The sequence below is a fragment of the Ptychodera flava genome, chromosome 4 (genome assembly GCF_041260155.1).
Source record: "Ptychodera flava strain L36383 chromosome 4, AS_Pfla_20210202, whole genome shotgun sequence".
NCBI classification, from domain to species: domain Eukaryota; kingdom Metazoa; phylum Hemichordata; class Enteropneusta; family Ptychoderidae; genus Ptychodera; species Ptychodera flava.
This window is the reverse complement of record NC_091931.1, coordinates 36,601,489-36,620,730: the sequence shown is the minus strand read 5'-3', so window position 1 is coordinate 36,620,730 and position 19,242 is coordinate 36,601,489. Positions and strand designations below refer to the sequence as shown.

Here is a 19,242-nt window from a genome sequence, read left to right as displayed (position 1 = left end):
TTATTTTAGAGAATTGAAATACTTCTGATCCACTGATGATGTGTGTGTCTCCAGACTGTTGAAAAAGTAGATAGTCTGTTGTTTGTACCAGGTTCGTGGGGCTGCTCCCGGTCCACCAGACAAATCTACTCGGAAACCACCTCTGTCTATTCGTCTGCGCCGCTATTCAGTGTTCACACAGTTGGCAAAACTCCAAGGCCGTTGTATGCAGCAGACGATAAATTTTGATATCAAAGTTCCCACCTTTGTGACCCCCGTTCAACTGATTTCTGACTACAAAAGTTTTAGACTGATTGAGACGGCTGCGCTCTCCGTGGAGGTTTGACAAGCAAGGAGAAAATAGTGTGTTTGGTTTGGTCATGGTTTGGTGAAGATAACAGCCCTTGGTAATCAAACTTGAGAAGATCCAAATCACGATCGATAGAAGAATTTACAGACACATTATTTTGACGACCAGGAGGTGTGCGACATGACCTTTAACATAAAAAAATGACTATTTAATTTTTCCCCTTTGATAACGAAGCATTGAAGGCGCCCCATATTGTTGTTTCGCAACCTTTGAACCCCGACTACCTTCCCTCTTAATAACTACTGTTCACTTTGCTCAAGTGACTAACTAACACTGACGAAACAAGCGAATAATAATGCCCAGCACTGTGTGCATCCAACTGAATGACCAGAGTGTTGAAAGTGTTGCGTCGACTTCGAGGACGCGGCACTTACCCGCCCCAACGTTAGTCAGTCAAAACTTTCTCACGCCAAATGTATGGCACTAGAGTGTGAATTGATCCGGGCTTCCAACCCGTAAAACAGGCTATAATCATGATTATTATTATTCGGTAAGTTTCTCCCTCTGCACGTCTACTTGGAGTACGTTTACCGTACGTGGGCCAACACATTGTCGAAGAAACTCTTGACAACTGTCTTTTTAATATACTGCTACCTGTTGAATGCAGCGTCTATTTTCAAAGCTGTGAGTGGACCTCCAAATCGCAGCGAAACCAACGCCGCATTTTTCGGTGTAAGGTGTCAACTGCGAGGTGCAGTCCGACAAAAGAGCCCTGATGAGATTGGTCAAATTCCCCCTTTGATCTTGCTACACTCCACGTTCTTTTGTTGATCAAATTAGCCAACTCGTTGTAACAGGTTTTCCCCACTGCATAAGTGTATGTTACACTATAGCGTTCTCTCTCTAGCTTACTGACCAACTTGTGGAACTTCTAAATGACCACCCCAATCGAAAGAGATCACGAGTTAAGTGCACAAGAAATGGACATTCAGCCTCTCTGAACGAAACTCGCACAGCAAACTCACACTTTACCTTACCTGTCGCCAACTTATGTACGCATTCTGGGTTATCGATGATATACTCCAGTCCACTTGGTGAATTCATAACAGCCTTAATACAGCTCACACACTGTCGCTTCACATAGGCTTTCGTCGGTTGCTTCTTTCCGCCAAGCTCACATAGTTGTTGAAGCGATTCCAGTAAAACTCCCAAGCCGTCTACGTCCGTGAAATCGTAGACCCATTCCGGATTCCGCGACTCTAGCTGTGACTGTAGCGAGGAGTACTTCTGTGTGGAGGAAAGGAGAGCAGAAGATACTACATTAAACGCGTTAGACCGTGTGGCCAGCAGTTATTTGTCTTGGCTCCAGCTTCTTTTTAAATAGGCTCTGTTGAATTGAAAGGACCTGTGAAAGACACCCTCTGCATTGAAACGACCACCATGTGGCGCTGTGCATTTCAGAAGTCAGTGATGACTGCTGTCGTGTGGGTGGTACCTGCCCCCCTCACTTCAAGGTACATGTGCACATGTGTGTGTAAGCATACCTTTGAGTTAGAAAAGCGGCTTAATCGACGAATGTTTGTTAGTCTAAGGCATATTGTTTATCACGCCATTTGTATATGTCATGTTCACCGTCGAACCTCAACAATTATCTAACAGACACAAATTTCATCGGCGAGTCGGTCCTACCATCTGTGTGTTTTTATTGTGGTGCGGGGGGGGGGGGGTTACTGAATCTAAAAACTCGAGCGAGCTGATCTCGATTCTTCATATATGGAGAACACAGGTGTAAACTGTTACAAAAATTCTTTTATCGCTCTCAGGTACGTGAAAAGCCAATAGGACCAATAACCGTTGTGTGTTTTGGTGTCTACTTTACAACTCCATCACTCACTCGTTAAAAAATTAGTTTTTAATTTTTCTCGCATAGAAACTATACTATTTTGGAAGAAAACCATGGACGACAATACATAACTAACGGTATCTTGGACATTTTTGTCGGGACTTTCATTCAGAAGAGCGAGCAAACCAGTTGAAAATTCAAAACCACACATCTGTTTCCCAACGCTATTTTGGGATGTCAAAGTGCAATATTCAGTGATTCATCTCTGCTATGGCATATTGCATGTGACTCTACAGTCTGCGATCTTTCATGGTCATTGCCATGTACTCAATTTAGGGGATTTAGATAGCTTTGCACGCTGTTTGAGGTGAGATTTCCTTTGCAAAGCTTACAAGGTGTCGGGGAACGTTTCACACGCCCTCGTTCACACAGGCTTAAAATATCGCATTACCATATTGGTAACTATGGCACAGGTGACAGGCGAGAAAGACGAGGTGAGCACGACGGGGAAAAGGGTAATCTCGAGAAGGTAAAACAGTGGATACTATCATTGGTAGAGAACAGCTCCCCCCCCCCCCCCCATCACGGGGAGGGACTGTGCATAGAGCAGTGCAACGGCTTCCTGCCACACTGGCTTGTTGTTTTCGCGTGACCGGATTGTCTCTGTACAAAATACATTGGAACTATACCCCGGGCTATGTCTGTGTGATCTAGACGATGCCCTCTGTACTGGTGACATAATTTCTTGACTTCACGAACAAACAGCTCGATACATCGAGAGGGTTGAAGATTTACAATAATATTCAACTGTAAAGATTAATGGATTTAGCCTCGCAACTTGATTTTAACTGAGCAGACCTTCGACGCTTTCTGTTTGACCTCGGAACCAAGTAAAACAGTTCTACCTTTTTTCTGAAATCAGTTCAAATTTGAGTATTCAAACAGTTGGCGACAGATTTACGATACATCTTTTCAACACGCGGTTGATTTGGCAGTTTTGTCACGACCGTACAAGATGAAAAACAGAATTCCATTCGCTTTGTGGGCGATATTAAAACGCACATCAACCTGCCGAGTGAGTCAATAATGTACTCCAAGATACAAGAGAAGCGGTCACGAGGTCGGACTGATTTACCTCCGTGGAGCAGTCAACACCCCATACCAAAAGAATGGACCTTCGAAGACGTTTTTTTCAACACCACGCATGAAGATCAACGTTACACATAGTCCACGTGCACTTGTTGGTTCATCACTTTGAAGTCCCTTCGTATCAACGTCAAAGCCCTCTACGTCACTCCTCGACAGAGACGAGACCACTGAGCGTGGGTCCCTTGATGGCATGGCATTGGCAGCCCAACAATCGCTATCAGAATTATCCTAATCCAAATGCACACTGATTAGCATTACAATTCGTGCTTACCCCGTCTCCCAAATGAGAATCCATCGTTTTTTTTTCTCGTAGCTTTACTGCGAGTCCGATGGCCCAGCCGGTCGGAGCAGAATTAAAAATGTGGCGCGAACCACCGCACGGTACGCATGACAGAAAGATCAATATGCCACCTCGCGAACAAATCCTGAATTCCCATAAAAAAAACAGGCAACAGTCCAGTTTGCGTTCGTTTCTCAGCGACAACAGCATTCGACACTATTAACATCCAATTCCGGAATAATTGTGATCACACCGCGACACGACAAATGGCAGATACTCTCGAAAGGAAAGAACTTTTTCACCAGCGTACTCCTCCCTTTTTGGCAGGGTAATACCTACTGAAGAGTCCTGAAAAAAACGCCGTCGAGTATTGCCACTCCAATAGCCAGAGGTGATGATGGCTCAGCGAAGCGGCCGCTAGTCAGACCTCTACCGATTAGATATGCAAGTAAACTTCCAACAAGCCCGCCTTAGGCCACTTGACCAGTCTAAATTCCATCGACATCAACAGAGCACCTGGCCTCGTAAAAGTCACGAGACGAAAAAAACAATTATAAGGTGAAGCTACATCCATTTTCGGTAATTCTAAATTTTCAACTGCGCTAATTTCAGTGACACATAAAGGTAATTTGGTATGTTAATTTTTGATAAGGCATCTGGTGAGCGCGGCATTTCTTGAAGGGTTTATTTGGAAAAAATAGACTTGAACACAATGTCTTTTGTTAGGCTGGCTTAGAGGCCCACCGGTCTGTCACATCCATCAATAAACCATTTAATGGTCATTTAACATCTAAACTCTGTGTGTTGAGGGGAGAAATTCCAACAGTCATACCTTCCTCGTTATCGACGTCGCCACCGGTAAACAGTTGTTACTGTAAATTCACTGTGTTCTAAGCCCTGGGCAAACAGGGAGCAATTATGTTATCGCCTCATCCAATCAGCGAGAGGAAATGACTGGCAATACACTGACGGGGATTACTCAATTGCGGCCAATTTAGTAGTGTATTTGCAATCACCGAATTTTCAAAAGTAAACATGGGCATTAACCTAGGCGTGCAAACCATCGCAGCACGTACCGTCACGCTCGAGAATTGATCGCAATGGGAACAGACGAGGGCCGCTGGACAGTCTTCTTGGTTGCCCCGAACAACGGGCAAAGGCAAAGTTTAGATCGCTGTGTGGGTCCCATGGAATAGTGTTTGATTGTTTGAACCCTTATCTGCAAACCTATAAATACAGCCATTAATAATCTTTTAACCGACGATTTCGTATTTGTGGACACGACTTTAACATTTAAGCTGATCACAGTCCCTCTTGTAAACGCCGATTTGCAAAAACAAAACAATGGGTGAACATCGAACTTGATAACAAGCCTATCTCTTCATTATGCGGTCAGCCAGTCACATAGCTCAGATCTCCATCAGCTGTAAATTTTGATAATATTTCAATAATTTTTAGCGTTTCTTTTAAATACTGTTCCTTGTTCTACCCTTTTAATACGTTACTTTCAACTATATAGACACAAAGCCCGCATTGTCAGGTCCAATTTAATCGTTGACAGGTGAATTCTTAGTCCGAACCAGAATGCATATATCAACGATGACGTAGCAGCCTGTGCACAATTTAACGAATTTGCAAGGTTGATAAATTACATTCAAATATGCCTTATGGGGACGAATAACAAACGTAAACTTCTTTTCAGAAATTAGTTTTATATTATCAAACTATAGCTGACATCCCTCTAAACGACGTGGAATTAAAGTTTCACTCAATTGGATGTACGCATTGTATCTCTCGTATCACGGTAACGCCACAGCAAGTATAGTAGCGATGCTTACATATACATCGATACACAATATCATACGATATCACTAAAAGGTTATCAAACTCGAGTGGTTTGACACTGACAATGAACTTAAAACAGAGTTGTGTACGGCGCCAAACCGTCACTCTTTTAAAGTGACATGCGCAGGCACCTTGATAAAAACCGTTTAAAATTGTCGGGTTATAATGATATCTTTCTGCTGGTTATACTGTATTATTTCAAAATCAAATGTTGAAAATTTCAATTCAGGCTGTGTAAGGAACAAATAGATTGATCCGCGTCGGATGGGTTTTGTTACTTTGCCATAATCATTACTATTTTAATACGGGACTACAGAATTCCGCCGCTTCACAGATAAAGTTGTCACGAAAGTCGCTCTATCCTCCATCTGCCAATCATTCGGTGAAACACGGTCACTCCACAAAACTTTGTTGAGTGACCGTGGTGAAATTTAAGATTTTGTGTCGAAGAGTATATTTCTTCATCGTGGGACGGAATCAATGCGAAGCCATGGATGATGACCTGATAGAGCAAATCAAAGATTAGCGTATTCGTTCTCCGCAACCCGGAAGAAATCACGAGGCCTCGGGGAGTCCCACTCCGATGCAGTGGACAAGTCAATCCGAAAACCACTACACCACATGACACATGTCTTATCATGTGATCTAGCTCAAGATCTTCCCGTCTCGTGACCTCGTGCAATGTCAAGCGAACACTCCCGTATCTTATCAATCCCATCTTGTTCTTTCTTTTCCCGCTCTAATATTGACAGTTTCAGTTAGCTCCTATTTCAACAGTGAACTCTCACAGTTACGTCACATATGGCCCAGATTAGCACGAGCTCCAGCGAAAACCCCGGGACCAGAGAAGTGAACCTGTAGTTTGCTTTCAAGGATTAGTCTAGTTGCTAGGTCTTGAACAAAGTGCAACGAGTGACCGCCCTTGATAAATGACAACAAACTAAAATACAGCTTTGAAACTTTGAAAGATCCGCAAACATGGGTTGCCAAACCGAACTCTGCATCAAAATGCGTTGGTGGTTTTTTTCTTTTTCCAAAAACAAAAAATTGCGCGAGTGTCACCTTAATTCCCCTCATATGCCAGGTATGATAGACATAGTGAATTTCCTACATATTAAGTAAAACTCACGTTCTGTCCGAAATATTGGGTTTTTTTTCTTGGGTCAATGGTCGATTTCCCACGAGAAGAGTGGACCAAAAGCACGAGAGAATGGCGGGACAAAGAGGAGTCCACTCGCAACTGTTTCAAAAGACCGAGGTCCGAGCTTTGTCCGAGAGGACGATATCGTCAGCCTCTGTGGAATGTTTTTGCTTTAAATGGGGGATACTATCGAGGCGTTGACAAATGTTTGCCGCGAGCATATTTGTCTAGGATTCAAACCGAACTGATTCACAAGCTTTAAGTGGTGAAGGGGGACCCATGCTGATGCATTAAAGATTTTGACTTTGGATTGACGGATTTACATCGCCAAGAAATTATTCTTGTCCACCCCAAATAACACGGCTCCCAGAGCCGTGGGGACTTGTAATCAGAATGCAACAGGTGCCACCCATCGCGTTGAAGCAGAGCGTTCGATTCCGACCCTCTGAGTGGGTCTGTGTATTGATGTAATGGAGAAAGCATTACAGCATGTCCTGTGAAGTAATTGTACATTGTTTGCATCCCCTCTTTACATGCTTTTCACTCGACTTTCATCTTTGAAGTCTTCAATCATGTACTTGAAAATGCAGCTACCTTGCAGAGGTTTGCACATGACGCCGATGTAAGTCCCGCACTACAGTCACACATTTTACGAGAGGTTTCTCTATTTGCCCAATATCTGGTTATTAGACCTAACGACAGATTGATATTTCAGTTATTTCCCTCTCACACTTTTGCTGTCTTTTTTTATTGTGTTCCGTTAAGCCCGTTTCACTTGCATTTCGTGTCTTTGATCGTGTATTACTCAGCAAAATTTGAGTGATTCATACCACAATGGCGTGCGCTATGTTTAAAACAAACGTCAGACCCAAACTTCCTCAGTGCCGCATGATGTTGGTTTTTCTTTCAAATCGAATACAAGCGCGATGCTCATTTAACATGTGCGCATCCTCCCTTCAAAAACGCCGATTGCTATTCATTAAATATGGCAAAAATATCCAAATATACATATGGCATACACGTGCCACATCAAAGCGGATGTACACATTCCCGAGCAGTTTGGATTGAATTCTTATAGCCGTCGTTCGAATTCCCATCTTAGTTCGGTTTGATTGGTGATACAAAAACAGAACTTTCAATAAGGTTATCATTTTTAAGAATCTAATTCTGATTTTATTGATTTCGTGAATCCCCCTAGTATACTTTCCAAACTGTGATACATGAGAGTGTTTTCATTTGACGATTCTAATTCTAATTTGCAAGGATTTAACACATGTCGACGATTTGATTTGCTTTTCAAGCACTCATCTTTCTTGGTCCGGACTCGAAATAAGATCCGACACCTGTCCATCTCTGGCGTCATGATTTCGACATCATAAACAACCTTTGAACATCGAACATCTGCAAAAAGAAGACAGCTGCCATCCCCTTGGAAGAATTGCGCGTATCAATTTCACATTTTTGTGTTACAGTGAATTGGTCTCTAAACTTTTTCAAATTTCCTTCGCAAATATTTCAACGCCCACTTAGTTCTATTGTATGACGAGAATGCTCTCCTCAGCGTGAGAATTGAAGGCAGCCACGATGACACTGAAGTGAACTCAAGAGAGCTTTCCAACGACAACTGCTACCATGGGGTTAATGGAAGAGAAGAGTCTAGAAAAAAAGTTGATGACAAGAGAGTAAGACGCAGATAATGGAGAGTGACAATGGAGATTTTCGTTTCTGAGACAGGTGACCTTGTATGGAAGGGGGACGGAAAGATAAAACAAAGAAGGCATTCTTGCTGCGCTGGTCTACGCGGATGAAAGAATGCCTATTCGAGGTTGACAGTACTCAATTCACTCTCATCGACAAAGCCCACCAAAATATAGGTCATGTCCATGGAGTCGTGATATTGCCCATAAAAAACCGATCTTATTTATCAATTTTCAATTTTCACGCCTTTTGGTTTCCGACTCTTCCAAGCTGCACGGTATTTAATCCCCAAGGCAAGGTTCTTTGGAATTTATGTGAAAAAGTGCGATGGCATGTTTGCCAAAGTAATTTCTGTGCGGTTTGTCAAGACGACCAAACTGAATCGTGGCTGTGAATGCACCACCGAGACACCGTCCAAAGATCAAATATTTAAACCCAAACATCCTGGCAGAACATATAGCTTCCATATCATTTGTCTACAAGCAATTATATGTCCATTAATCCACCTCAGATGTAACATGTGGAGACACAACCCTTGAAACGAAACATAGTCTCACGTAAGAACCACTCATGCAAAGAAAGGGGGATTGAGGTTAACTTGTGTATGGCTTAATTTTGTCGTTAGTCTGGTCGACAAAACAACTGCCGAAAATATATGTCAACAAGGTTGATGAGTGCCTGCAAAGCTTATCTACGAAGCAAACGGCCTGTCATGGCCGTGTCACAGGGGTCCGTTTCAAGTTGCTTTTACTGAATGCCGAGTAATGGGCTGCAGTTTGAAGCGCCTGACAAATTTCTGAAGTGCATTCTAAGTACCGTTGTCACCAGAGTAAGAGAGTGTCTCCCCATTGCCACTTTTTAGAATAAAGTAATTTTGTTCGTTGAGTTGTAGTAGACATTACGCTCTTGAACTCCATTCCCAGTAAGATTATTTTCATTGCCTTACGACACCTTAGGCACTGCAAGGTCATCGATGGGATTGCGATCAGACCTTGAATACTGTGGAGCTGATGGGCAAATAACAAAATTGCACAAGAAAAAAATCATGTGTAATACTCAGCACGTTCCCTCTATCACAGTGTACTGAGACAGCTCATGAACGAGATTGTTTGGCTTCTTAACATGGTATGTCTGAACACAACAGTCACTCAATCATGGAGGAACTGTGGTCTGAAACTTGTATCACAGACGCGATCGGACCCGGCATTTTTCTCCATAAAGAGGAGAGAACATTCAAACTTTAGCCTTTAGTCACGTGACAGTCCAAGCCGACCACTGTGCACTTTGAAGTTTTATCAGCTTTTACATTTTCGATCCCGCAATGCTGGGCTTGGCACCGCGGGCGGACCTTTAACCCGTCGCGGTCACCTCGGGAAGCGTGCACGTCTTGGCGACACCTGTCACAATGAACCCGGGGAGAAACCAACACGAACTGACCAAGAAACACAACACCACCGGGCACTGGTGCAATATTACTCGGGTTTCAGCATTCTTCCATCCGTGGTGTCACTCAGCGAACAAAAGGTGTGAGACAAAGGTGGGAAATTCCAAAGTCCGATGGATGATACCTCTGGGCTTCCGCCTCCTCTGGTTGTTTTGGTCGCTTAGTGACTAATAGCCATCTTTTCTTCGAGAAGTGGTTCTCGAATGCGTGAAGGTTCAATCCAGGCTTGAAGATTTCAAAAAGGTGGTTACCTCCCCCGAAAAGTGGCATTGCGTCTTGTGGAATCTACTCCTAACTATTTTCCTTCATTTAATTGTCCAAGAAATACATTCCTTCATTAGACCAGTTGCCAATGGCGATAAGATCGTCGACAGTAAATTCGCATGTATTACAGGTCCAGAAGAAAAAAAAACACAAGTCTTGCAGTAACTTCAACGTTTTTTGCGGCTGAACGAAATCGCGGAATTCCTGTTCATGTGGATCCACTCAGTCTTATAGTAAACGTTTTCCATCTTTCGCCACTTCACGTCTACAGTTTGAGCGATCATTTCGGCAATCCTTCGAGGTTTCATTCATTTTTCAGGGTCTGTTCACAGAGACCATTTTTCCCAACTTCCCAGACTGGGTTACACAGCATATAATCTGCCATCGCAATGGAGCACACGTTGATGCCTTCCTCGACTGATGACATCACAGAAACATTTTAAAGCGCCATAAAATCCGTCCTCTGATTGGTTGAAAAGTTCCCACTGCGACGAATATCTTTGCTCAATATATTTATCACAGCTGTTACAAGGCCGGGCAAGCCAACACAACGGAAAGTGTCCATATGTTACTACTAAAAAATATGTCCTCGTAATTTATATACGAATTGAGGTGATTTCACAGAAGTTAAGTGCTTTAGTCTCGTTTTCTTTGCGACATTCCATATATATCGTGTAGTAAAAGTTGTGCCTGTGGACGTACATCCGATCGATTATTTGAACATTTGGTCACTTTCATGTTGTGAATATTCCATCACTGCTAAATTAGTTTCATTTGAAATCAGTTATCATTCTCAGATATAGGCTATTGTAGGTCTTTCCGGACATAACGAGACATTTCAATGGATTAACTCTCTATATGCCTCCACAGACAAAGAAGCTCCTTCCCCCGTCACATGTCTGAAGGGATTAGATACTACAAAAGGTACAATTGGTGCGAATTCTGATTATGCCGCGGTGGTACAAAGCGGACGGTAGAAATCGGCAAAGAAAGAAAGAAAAATAACAAAGCGATGATTCAGGCGGCTAAAATATTTTGGCGACTCAATGGCGCATCGAGATTGTCCATATCAAAAATAAACACCACTGATTTGTAATTAATGAGTACCAAGAACATGATTGTGATATCCAGAAATAAAAAAAACAAAACCATGAGACCCTGTGATTGGTATTCGATGGGCGTCAAAGATATCGAGTGTTCAGCGTTCGATAACTTGTATAAAGTTCATTCGACTCACGGTCAAACAGAAAATTAAGACTGATTGATAGCATAGACCAGAAAACAGAGTCTAATTACTTCCCTACTGATTAAACAACGGTCGCTGTGTCATTTAACCTCTGATAAACAGGTTGATAGACTGTACGACGTATTGACAAAGACTAGTTTCCTCAGTTACGGGTGCATTGAACAATGAAAACACCTTCTTCGAACTGTAAAGGTTTGCTTTTTATCAAATTTAGATGAATATTATCATAGCAAATTGAATTGACTGAATAATTTATGGAGCAACTTCACGTAAGGGTATCCTGAGCCTCGATGGACTTATGAACTCAATGCAATAGGAAGATCGCCAATCGCGCATGCGTCATGGCACGTGTTGAGTGATAGAGGAACAACTGCATTCATGGCTGCTTTTCACAGTTTTCATGTTGATAAGACACAACAACGTAGACGAAAATGCACAAAAGGAGACATCGATGTGGTGTCAAATGATAGACAGAGTTAATCTTTGGCAAATTTGATGCAGTTGATGGACTCACATGACGACGCTATCGACCTTTTCGATCGTTTGGCTTTCGTCGAAGTTACACATATTTCAGTAAGTCATTCAATCGACTTTCTGTCAGTCTCGTCTGAAATGATTGACACTGGAATTATAACATGGTTCAAAGTACGTAAAGTTACACAATAAAACTACATCATATACAATCATCAATTCTATATAGACAACTCGATAGATAACCTTATCTCTCAATCAACACACTCAGGTAAAAAAGGCACAAATAACTACCAATAAAAATACCGTTGCCATATTATTATAATTTACTTAAATTCAGCAGACGACACTCGCTCTATGGAGTGGATGAAATTGGTCAACTTGCGTCGCTTAATGTTTCAAATTGGCTTTATACACTTGTAAACGTCTGTCATCTGTTCGCGTTGACCAGTTTTCCCATGTCTGAGTGTTATGATAACAACAAGTTTGCTCTCATTTTAGCAACAAAACTTTCTGATGTTACGTATATGCAGCTTGGTGATCCATCTTGTTTAGCAAACCGTTACTCACAGCAAATGTTTATGCTTGTTAGAATCTTTTTTGTCTGTCTGATAATGAATGAAACGTCATTAAATGTAACACGTTTACTATAAGGGTAGTATCAGAATAGGTACTCGAGAGCTCTTATTCAGCTCATTAAATTTAGGGTCAGCGAAATGACAACTTGAAATTTGCCAAATCATCACTTGTTCTCACATCTGAACACGTAAGTTGGTTCTTTCGGTCGTGTCATCACGCATGCCGCCTCATTTAACACCTCTAGCGATTTATCGGATAGAAGGTGATACATCATGTGATGTGTGTGTGTTCTAAAAATACATCTGCGATTGATGGCTGACTTCAAAAGTAGGACCACAATGATGGGGGAACATGAAAGCTAACATATGCATGTTACAGGGTCCTCAATACCCCCCCCCCCCCAATAGGACATTGGCGTTTCGGAACACCCAAGAGATAATTTTCAAAAGTGTGTCGAATTAGACATCGACAACTTCACTTGTCGGTTCAGGTCGCACGCTTTCAATACTGTGTCAAATTTCCGAGCCTTGATCGCTGGCGGCACTCGCCTAAATCCCTATCCGTGAGAATCTCATCGCCAAGAATTTATGGAGATGACCCGGCAAGAGAAATTAATAGCCGCTGATTCATTGGGAAGTCATCTTTTCAATCTTTCTCAGACAAATTAAGCTATAATTCAAAGCTTGTAGTTCTTCGAGATTCCACCATATGGCGAGCACATTCAGAACTCTAAACTTTTTGGGCTGTGTTGCAAGGCCTTGAAATAAGTACAAAAACAAGTCACACATAGCGGTGTTTCGCTATGATATTGGAATTCTGTTGACCAAACCATACGAAACATATTACTATGCTAACCCCTACGGCTAACGCTAATAAATTGACATAATCAAAATGAACACACAGGGTTTATAACAAAATGCTGTCGGTGCGACAGCGCTCTCTGACTGAGTAGTGATAATGGAGCGTGTACATGTCCATAGCTGCTGTGGCATTCCACATACCTGTGCACTGTTGCTTCAATTATGTATGAATGACATTTGGGCCTCCAACTAAAGTTGACATATTAAATGTAAGCAAAATAAGGAAAAACACTACCTACCCATACAAGATAACGGAGTATCAAATCGAGATTGCCGCACTTGCAGTCAAGTAGTGCCAAGCAAGGGAATAAGTATTCCTGAAGAAATTGGACAGTATAGAAGGGAAGGTACACCAGATGTCTGGCGCCGGCGTACAATATCCAACCAGGTAGTGATAGGCAGTAGTCCAAATCTTGAAATTGAGTGTTATTTAAATCCAAACTGCGTGCTCCAGCGATATTCCGATGAATCAACAAATGATAGGTTGATTCTCGATCAATGGTACCGTATCATCATAGCGGTAAATTGGAGACACACTCAACACAACACCGGACCACAACAAGGTGCGCAGAATCGATTGTACAGGGGAACACCTTCACAGTGTTGAAATGCCCATAGGTATTCGCTACAACGAACTTTTTATTTACATAACAATACAATGATGTCATCCATTTGATAGATCCCTTCTCTTGATATACGAAAATGTCATTTATCGCAAAATTCAGTGGTATACGTGTACCGTGGAACGAAGTTGCACTCAGCGACGATAACCTTTCGGAAAATACTGCTTTGGTGGTATCAGATTTCCGATAAACTTGCGACTTTGGGTCCAAGAGAGGCAACGTACAGACTTGTATTGTGGACTGGTTTAATAATTTGCTAGTGATCCCATTTATTCATGTTTTAAAAGCACCGGTCCCGCCTGTAAACTCTATGCATGCAATTCTAGTTCGACAACTGCTCAACGAAAGTATGATGGAAGTGTTTGTCTGCCATAGAGGTGGAGGGTCGGTTAATATCCCCCAAAAGTCGCTGAGAGTAGTGAGTGAACAATCGGGTTGACATAATCGAACTCAGAGAAAATCGAATTTTCACCAACACACTCTAGAAAATATTCCACAGGATGTCGCTCAGCTACTAGAAGCTATACTCAAGGACCGATGTAACTGTACCAACTCTCAAATGAAGCAACATTTTGCGTTGTTTCGGTATTTACCCGCCGCAGACGTAAGTTTTATCGCTGGTGGAAGAGAGAAAAGGATAGTTCCGGCTAACTATAAGTGTGTCAAGTATTGCCCCATGGACCAGTGCAGTGGAAAGGCCAAGTCAGATAACCATCAACCTCACATTTATGGTTGCGTATGTACTAAAACGATATATCAACGATGAAAGAGACCAAGAACCCACAAATCATTTTCGAAGCGACGTGAATCAACCATTCCGCACAGAAGAGAATTAATATTGGCGAAATTTATGGAAATTTTATCTTGTTGTAGTATGTTTAGCAAATAATGTTGTGCAAAAGGTCAAAATGGAAGTTCAATATCGAGTGTTGAGCAAGCAACCTTATCGCGATCTCGACAAGTTTAACGCGCCGTTTCTTCCTCTGTGATTGAGCAATCGTGTACTTTACAGATTAACGTATTAACGGTATTAATTACTTTCACTTCAAAGCGTTACATACCTCCAAAATGACAGCTTCGTTGTATCTCACACTTGCACACGTATAGGAAGACATGTTCATATCATATTTCTGATAAAGTCTACATTACGCCACCGGAAGGATAAAATTGAGCAGAAATATACTTTGCATGACTTTTCACCTCTTGGATACACACGCACGCGTGAAATAATGTTGATAGGATGTATCGTCGAAAAGAAACACGCTGAGCGCGTGTCAAACTAATTCCACACTGTCGTAGGAGTCGCGCCGTTAATTAGAAATATCCCGATCATAAATATTTTGACTGAATGAAGACTGCGGGATGAAGACTGCTTACAAAATTTCCGTTAACAGGGTACAGCTTCTACCACTGGGATTCAAACTTAAAAGGAAACATCGCCAAGCGGTTTATTTGCAAAGGGCGGCGTTCTAATTTTACAACAGAAACCCCTTGACCGTGGATGACGTAAAGCGCTCTCAATATGAAAAGTGTGCTGATGTGCCGTGTTCAATGTGTGCAGACTTCCACTTCTCGATTTGACGTAACGTAGAGGAACAAGCTTGTGCGGGGAATCACCCGGTCATCCCTCTACATATGTAAGGTCAGTATAATAGTGGACGCTCAATAGCTAGCAGTATGTCCGGAGTGTCTATGAAAAAAAGATAAATGTGACGTTGGCCTATCGGATGAATTTTCTCATTTTATGGTGATATCCTTAGATTTTACTTTCCTCGGTTTCTTGTTGTTGTTTTTGATGTTCTTGTTGTTGTCTTTCTTATCATATTTGGCTCTAGCGAGTCGATATATCCCGCCAAAATGTTTTTCAAGTGAATTTCGTCGCTATAAATGTTAAATGTTAATTTTGTAGCATTTGCTAAGTTTCAAAAACGCAATTATGATCGACTGATCACGTAGTCGAAGTTTCTTAAGATAATTGCAAACGATTCCATGGAAAACGCGGCAATCCACTTTTAATGACACAAAACTTCCACAATTCATTTCAAGAAGATGTTCATGATGGCACTAATTATGAAAGGTGTCGGTAACCAAACGATTTCTGGCCTTTACCATTCATGCCATTAAATGAAAAAAGATTTCGATTATTTTTACACTTTGGTATAGCGACAGATGCAAACAACTTAGGTTGACATTGCTGGACGTGAACCACGCTCACTGAGAAATTTCGCTACAGGGGTGTGTTTGGCTGGCGTTGGGTTGATTTGACTGACGGCGCAAACGTGTTCGAGCGTTCCTCCTTTAATTCTGTTCACCTAATCTGCTGTCAAGGCCAGTCGAAAGGCTGCCGACGACTGTGCAACAAGGGCATATATCTTCCGGGTCTCGGTTGCAGGGATGAGCACCCTACGCGGGGTCAGGGGTCAGGATTCGGCAGATGTTTTGGGCAGGTGCACATCGTGCGAAGGACACAATCGAGTCGAACACTGATATGATGCACGTGGTTCGCGGAGAAAGGAGTTCCCGTCCGAGTTGTAAGACTGATCTCTAGATAAATGCTGTTGTTGAGACTCGTATTTTGTTAAACCAATTTCCGATAGCCAAAAGCTAGCTGTACAACAAAACAGTATATTATTACTCCAATTAGGTCGTCGTCTTATTATAGTTTACGTTCAGCCCTCTTTAATCTCATTAACTTTACGATCGATGTGGCAAAATGTCGATCAAAATTTGATGACTAGATATTTACATATGAAAAAGCTACTAAATACTTCGTTAACTCACCAATTTACTCGTCTTTTGACTGCTTAGAGCTGTTCCGTGTTCACGTCTATCACTATGCCCGCGCCTTGAACCCAATACGAACGGCAACGTCTGACAAGCCCAGTGTGACTATAGACTCGAATATTGAAAGGTCTAGGACTTTGCAGAGACCGCAATCAAAAGACGGAATCGCCCTCCACAAAAATACGGCAATAAAGATAAGAAACAGGCCTGATGTAATAAAATCATTCGAACTCGAGCGCACAAAAAACAAGCAATATAAACAGTTATTATTTTATATATACTGATCTATTCAAGTTCCGATAGGAAACGATGTAATATAGTAAAAGCCAACAAGTGAGAGTAGGCCCATATCAATACTCTTTGTGTCGTACAAATCAACGTACTAAAGCCGTTATAAATTTGGCGGAAAGTCAACGTCCGCAATAGTATACACGTTCGCCGGAGGAGACCAGAAAGTTGCATTGATTTGATATATCGTAATGTCACGTTGCTTTATTGGTCGCTGAGACCGTCTGCCCCTCCGTGCATTGCTACAACAGATGCGGACCGGAAGGTTCTTGTGAGCGTCAATTGTTGTCATGGATACCGCAGACGCATTTTAACCATTCTCTCCGGTTACCTTGTGGTCAAAGGTATCACGACAGACGCCGAAAATGCCAGGAAGTCATCCATTAAAACGCAGAGGGGGGTATGCGGTTTGGTTAAATGTCCCTGAGAAATTACAAAAACTCTGCGAGGTGCAGCTTCTTTCTCTGCAGAAGAACTCAAGGATGGACTAAAGTTCCTCGGATTTTCCCAAGGTGCTTAACCCTTTGAGCGCCAAAGTCAATTTATATGGCCTTTATAAAATATATCCTGGTTATTTTTTTTCAGATTTTCGCCAAAATTTTGATAAAAAACTGCAGCCAATGAAATTTTATGTCCATTTGGTCCAAAATTATCAAACAAATCACAGAAAATTCATAAAAACTGGTAAAATGTTGCACTAAAATTTTGGTGGGAAAAAATTACAGCGCCCAAAGGGCCAAAAGTTCAGCCTTTGTCCTTGGCTGCAATAGCTAGATTTCTGATGTGGTATAACCACAGATCCAGAAGGGTCTACGGTAAGACAGAACTTAACCAGGGTGGTCAAAACACAACAGCAAAAGTGTGAACTATATAAGTACACATAAAGTATGGTTATCACGTCATAACATACCATCTCGCATGACGATAGAGTACGACCATCGATGCATCACGTGCGGGCCTTCCACCACGGGCGACAACGGCAAACAATGTCTACAACTGTCAAATGCGTGCGTGCGTATCATCACATTTGGGGTCACTGTCCTCGTCACCTGCACCAGTCCACGTATTATAAAGCGGTAGCGGTGTGAGACCTCAAGATAATTGGCCCTTGAATGCTATCGCAAAGACATGTCTCTATTTGAATACAACAATAATATCCAGAAGGCTAATATGGTCAGTTCACACACACAACATCGATTATCAAACTTCAGTCCGAGTGTTAGCCCAGGAATGCTTTTTATCACTTCCTATTTCATTGACTCCGTTTTTTGTGCAGTCGAATTTTGCCTAATTTGTATGTTTGACAAAACAATATGAATATACATAAGGACGGGAACGAATTTCTGGCATCGGCGGTCTGCCTTGAGATCTAAGACAACTTTGAAGCCCCACCCCCACTTGCACTGTGGCCATTCCACGGAAAGTCAGACGCTTATAGAAGTGAGATATGGGTAATGCGGTCAAAATTGAAAAAAAATACCAATCAAAAAAGTTTAGAAAGGTTGAAAAAAATATTTGAGCAGATCACATAACAACAGGTAGTCTATTTAGGAACTATTGGCGAAAAATGTGTTCTTTTGTGTTCGCGATGGACATCAACTTATGCGAAAGTTGGCCTTTGCTTTATCGATATCATTGACCCGCCATAAATTTCTCCAGGCACATGATTGTTTGCAAGAAAACAGCACCATACTTCATACTGTATTGTATGTATGCAAATTGAAATGTCTTCGTATCCTACCTCCCCATTCTTACGAGTCGAAAAAAAATCCTTACGTCATACGCGCACAACGAACAAATCCTTTTTTATAGTTTACTGCTCTTTCTTTACCGTAGCTCTACTTGGTCCAATTCCGTGAAGGACTGCCAATGAACTTAGAAGCTTGAACGTCTTACCTTTGGACACACAGATTACGTATTTTTATGGTTGTCGCACAGATTAGCCTACGTATTTTGCTGGTTGTCGCGTGACAGTTACGTTCGCCATTCTCCTGATTGACACATGTAAATACTTTTTGTCGAAAGGATACCCGAGTCGTACTCACAAGAATGAGCATAAATAACACCAGGGTCTATCATTGGTGTTTATTATCAGATGAAAGATAGGCCCCGGGGGCCCACTTTCCCATAGAAAGCGACTGTCATTTCTACTCCTAGTTGTGCTTGACGCCGAAGTATGAGCACAAGTGTGTTGTGAACTGGGTAGTTTTAATAGCATGGATAGTGTAGAGTTTATATGTTACGTTCCAACGTTCTGATTCGTAGACTACGTATCAGAACGTGGGAACGTAGCATAAATTCATGCTATCAAAACCACCCAGTTCACATCACGCCTGTAGGTATGAAGGCCGCTATGCGCTGTTCTGTCAGGATTATCCAATAAATCTTATCTTAAATTGAGTAAAATTAATGGATTGGCCTAAGCTAAAAATTGGTTA

At 41.9% G+C, this 19,242-nt stretch overlaps 1 protein-coding gene across 6 annotated transcripts in view; it reads right to left on the bottom strand.

Annotated features, from left to right (window-relative positions):
• Nucleotides 1–19,242, bottom strand: part of LOC139131630 (uncharacterized) — a 77,486-nt gene that overhangs the window by 46,361 nt on the left and 11,883 nt on the right. For 3 of the 6 annotated variants that reach the window (XM_070697761.1, XM_070697763.1, XM_070697760.1), the window contains exon 2: nt 1,327–1,576. In XM_070697761.1, coding sequence (XP_070553862.1) covers nt 1,327–1,393 — 67 coding nt within the window. In that variant the 5' untranslated portion in view covers nt 1,394–1,576. Of the gene's footprint in view, nt 1–1,326; nt 1,577–3,552; nt 3,828–13,348; nt 13,625–18,700; nt 18,720–19,242 lie in introns of those variants that run through there. The other 3 variants (XM_070697764.1, XM_070697762.1, XM_070697759.1) reach the window with 3 other exon arrangements.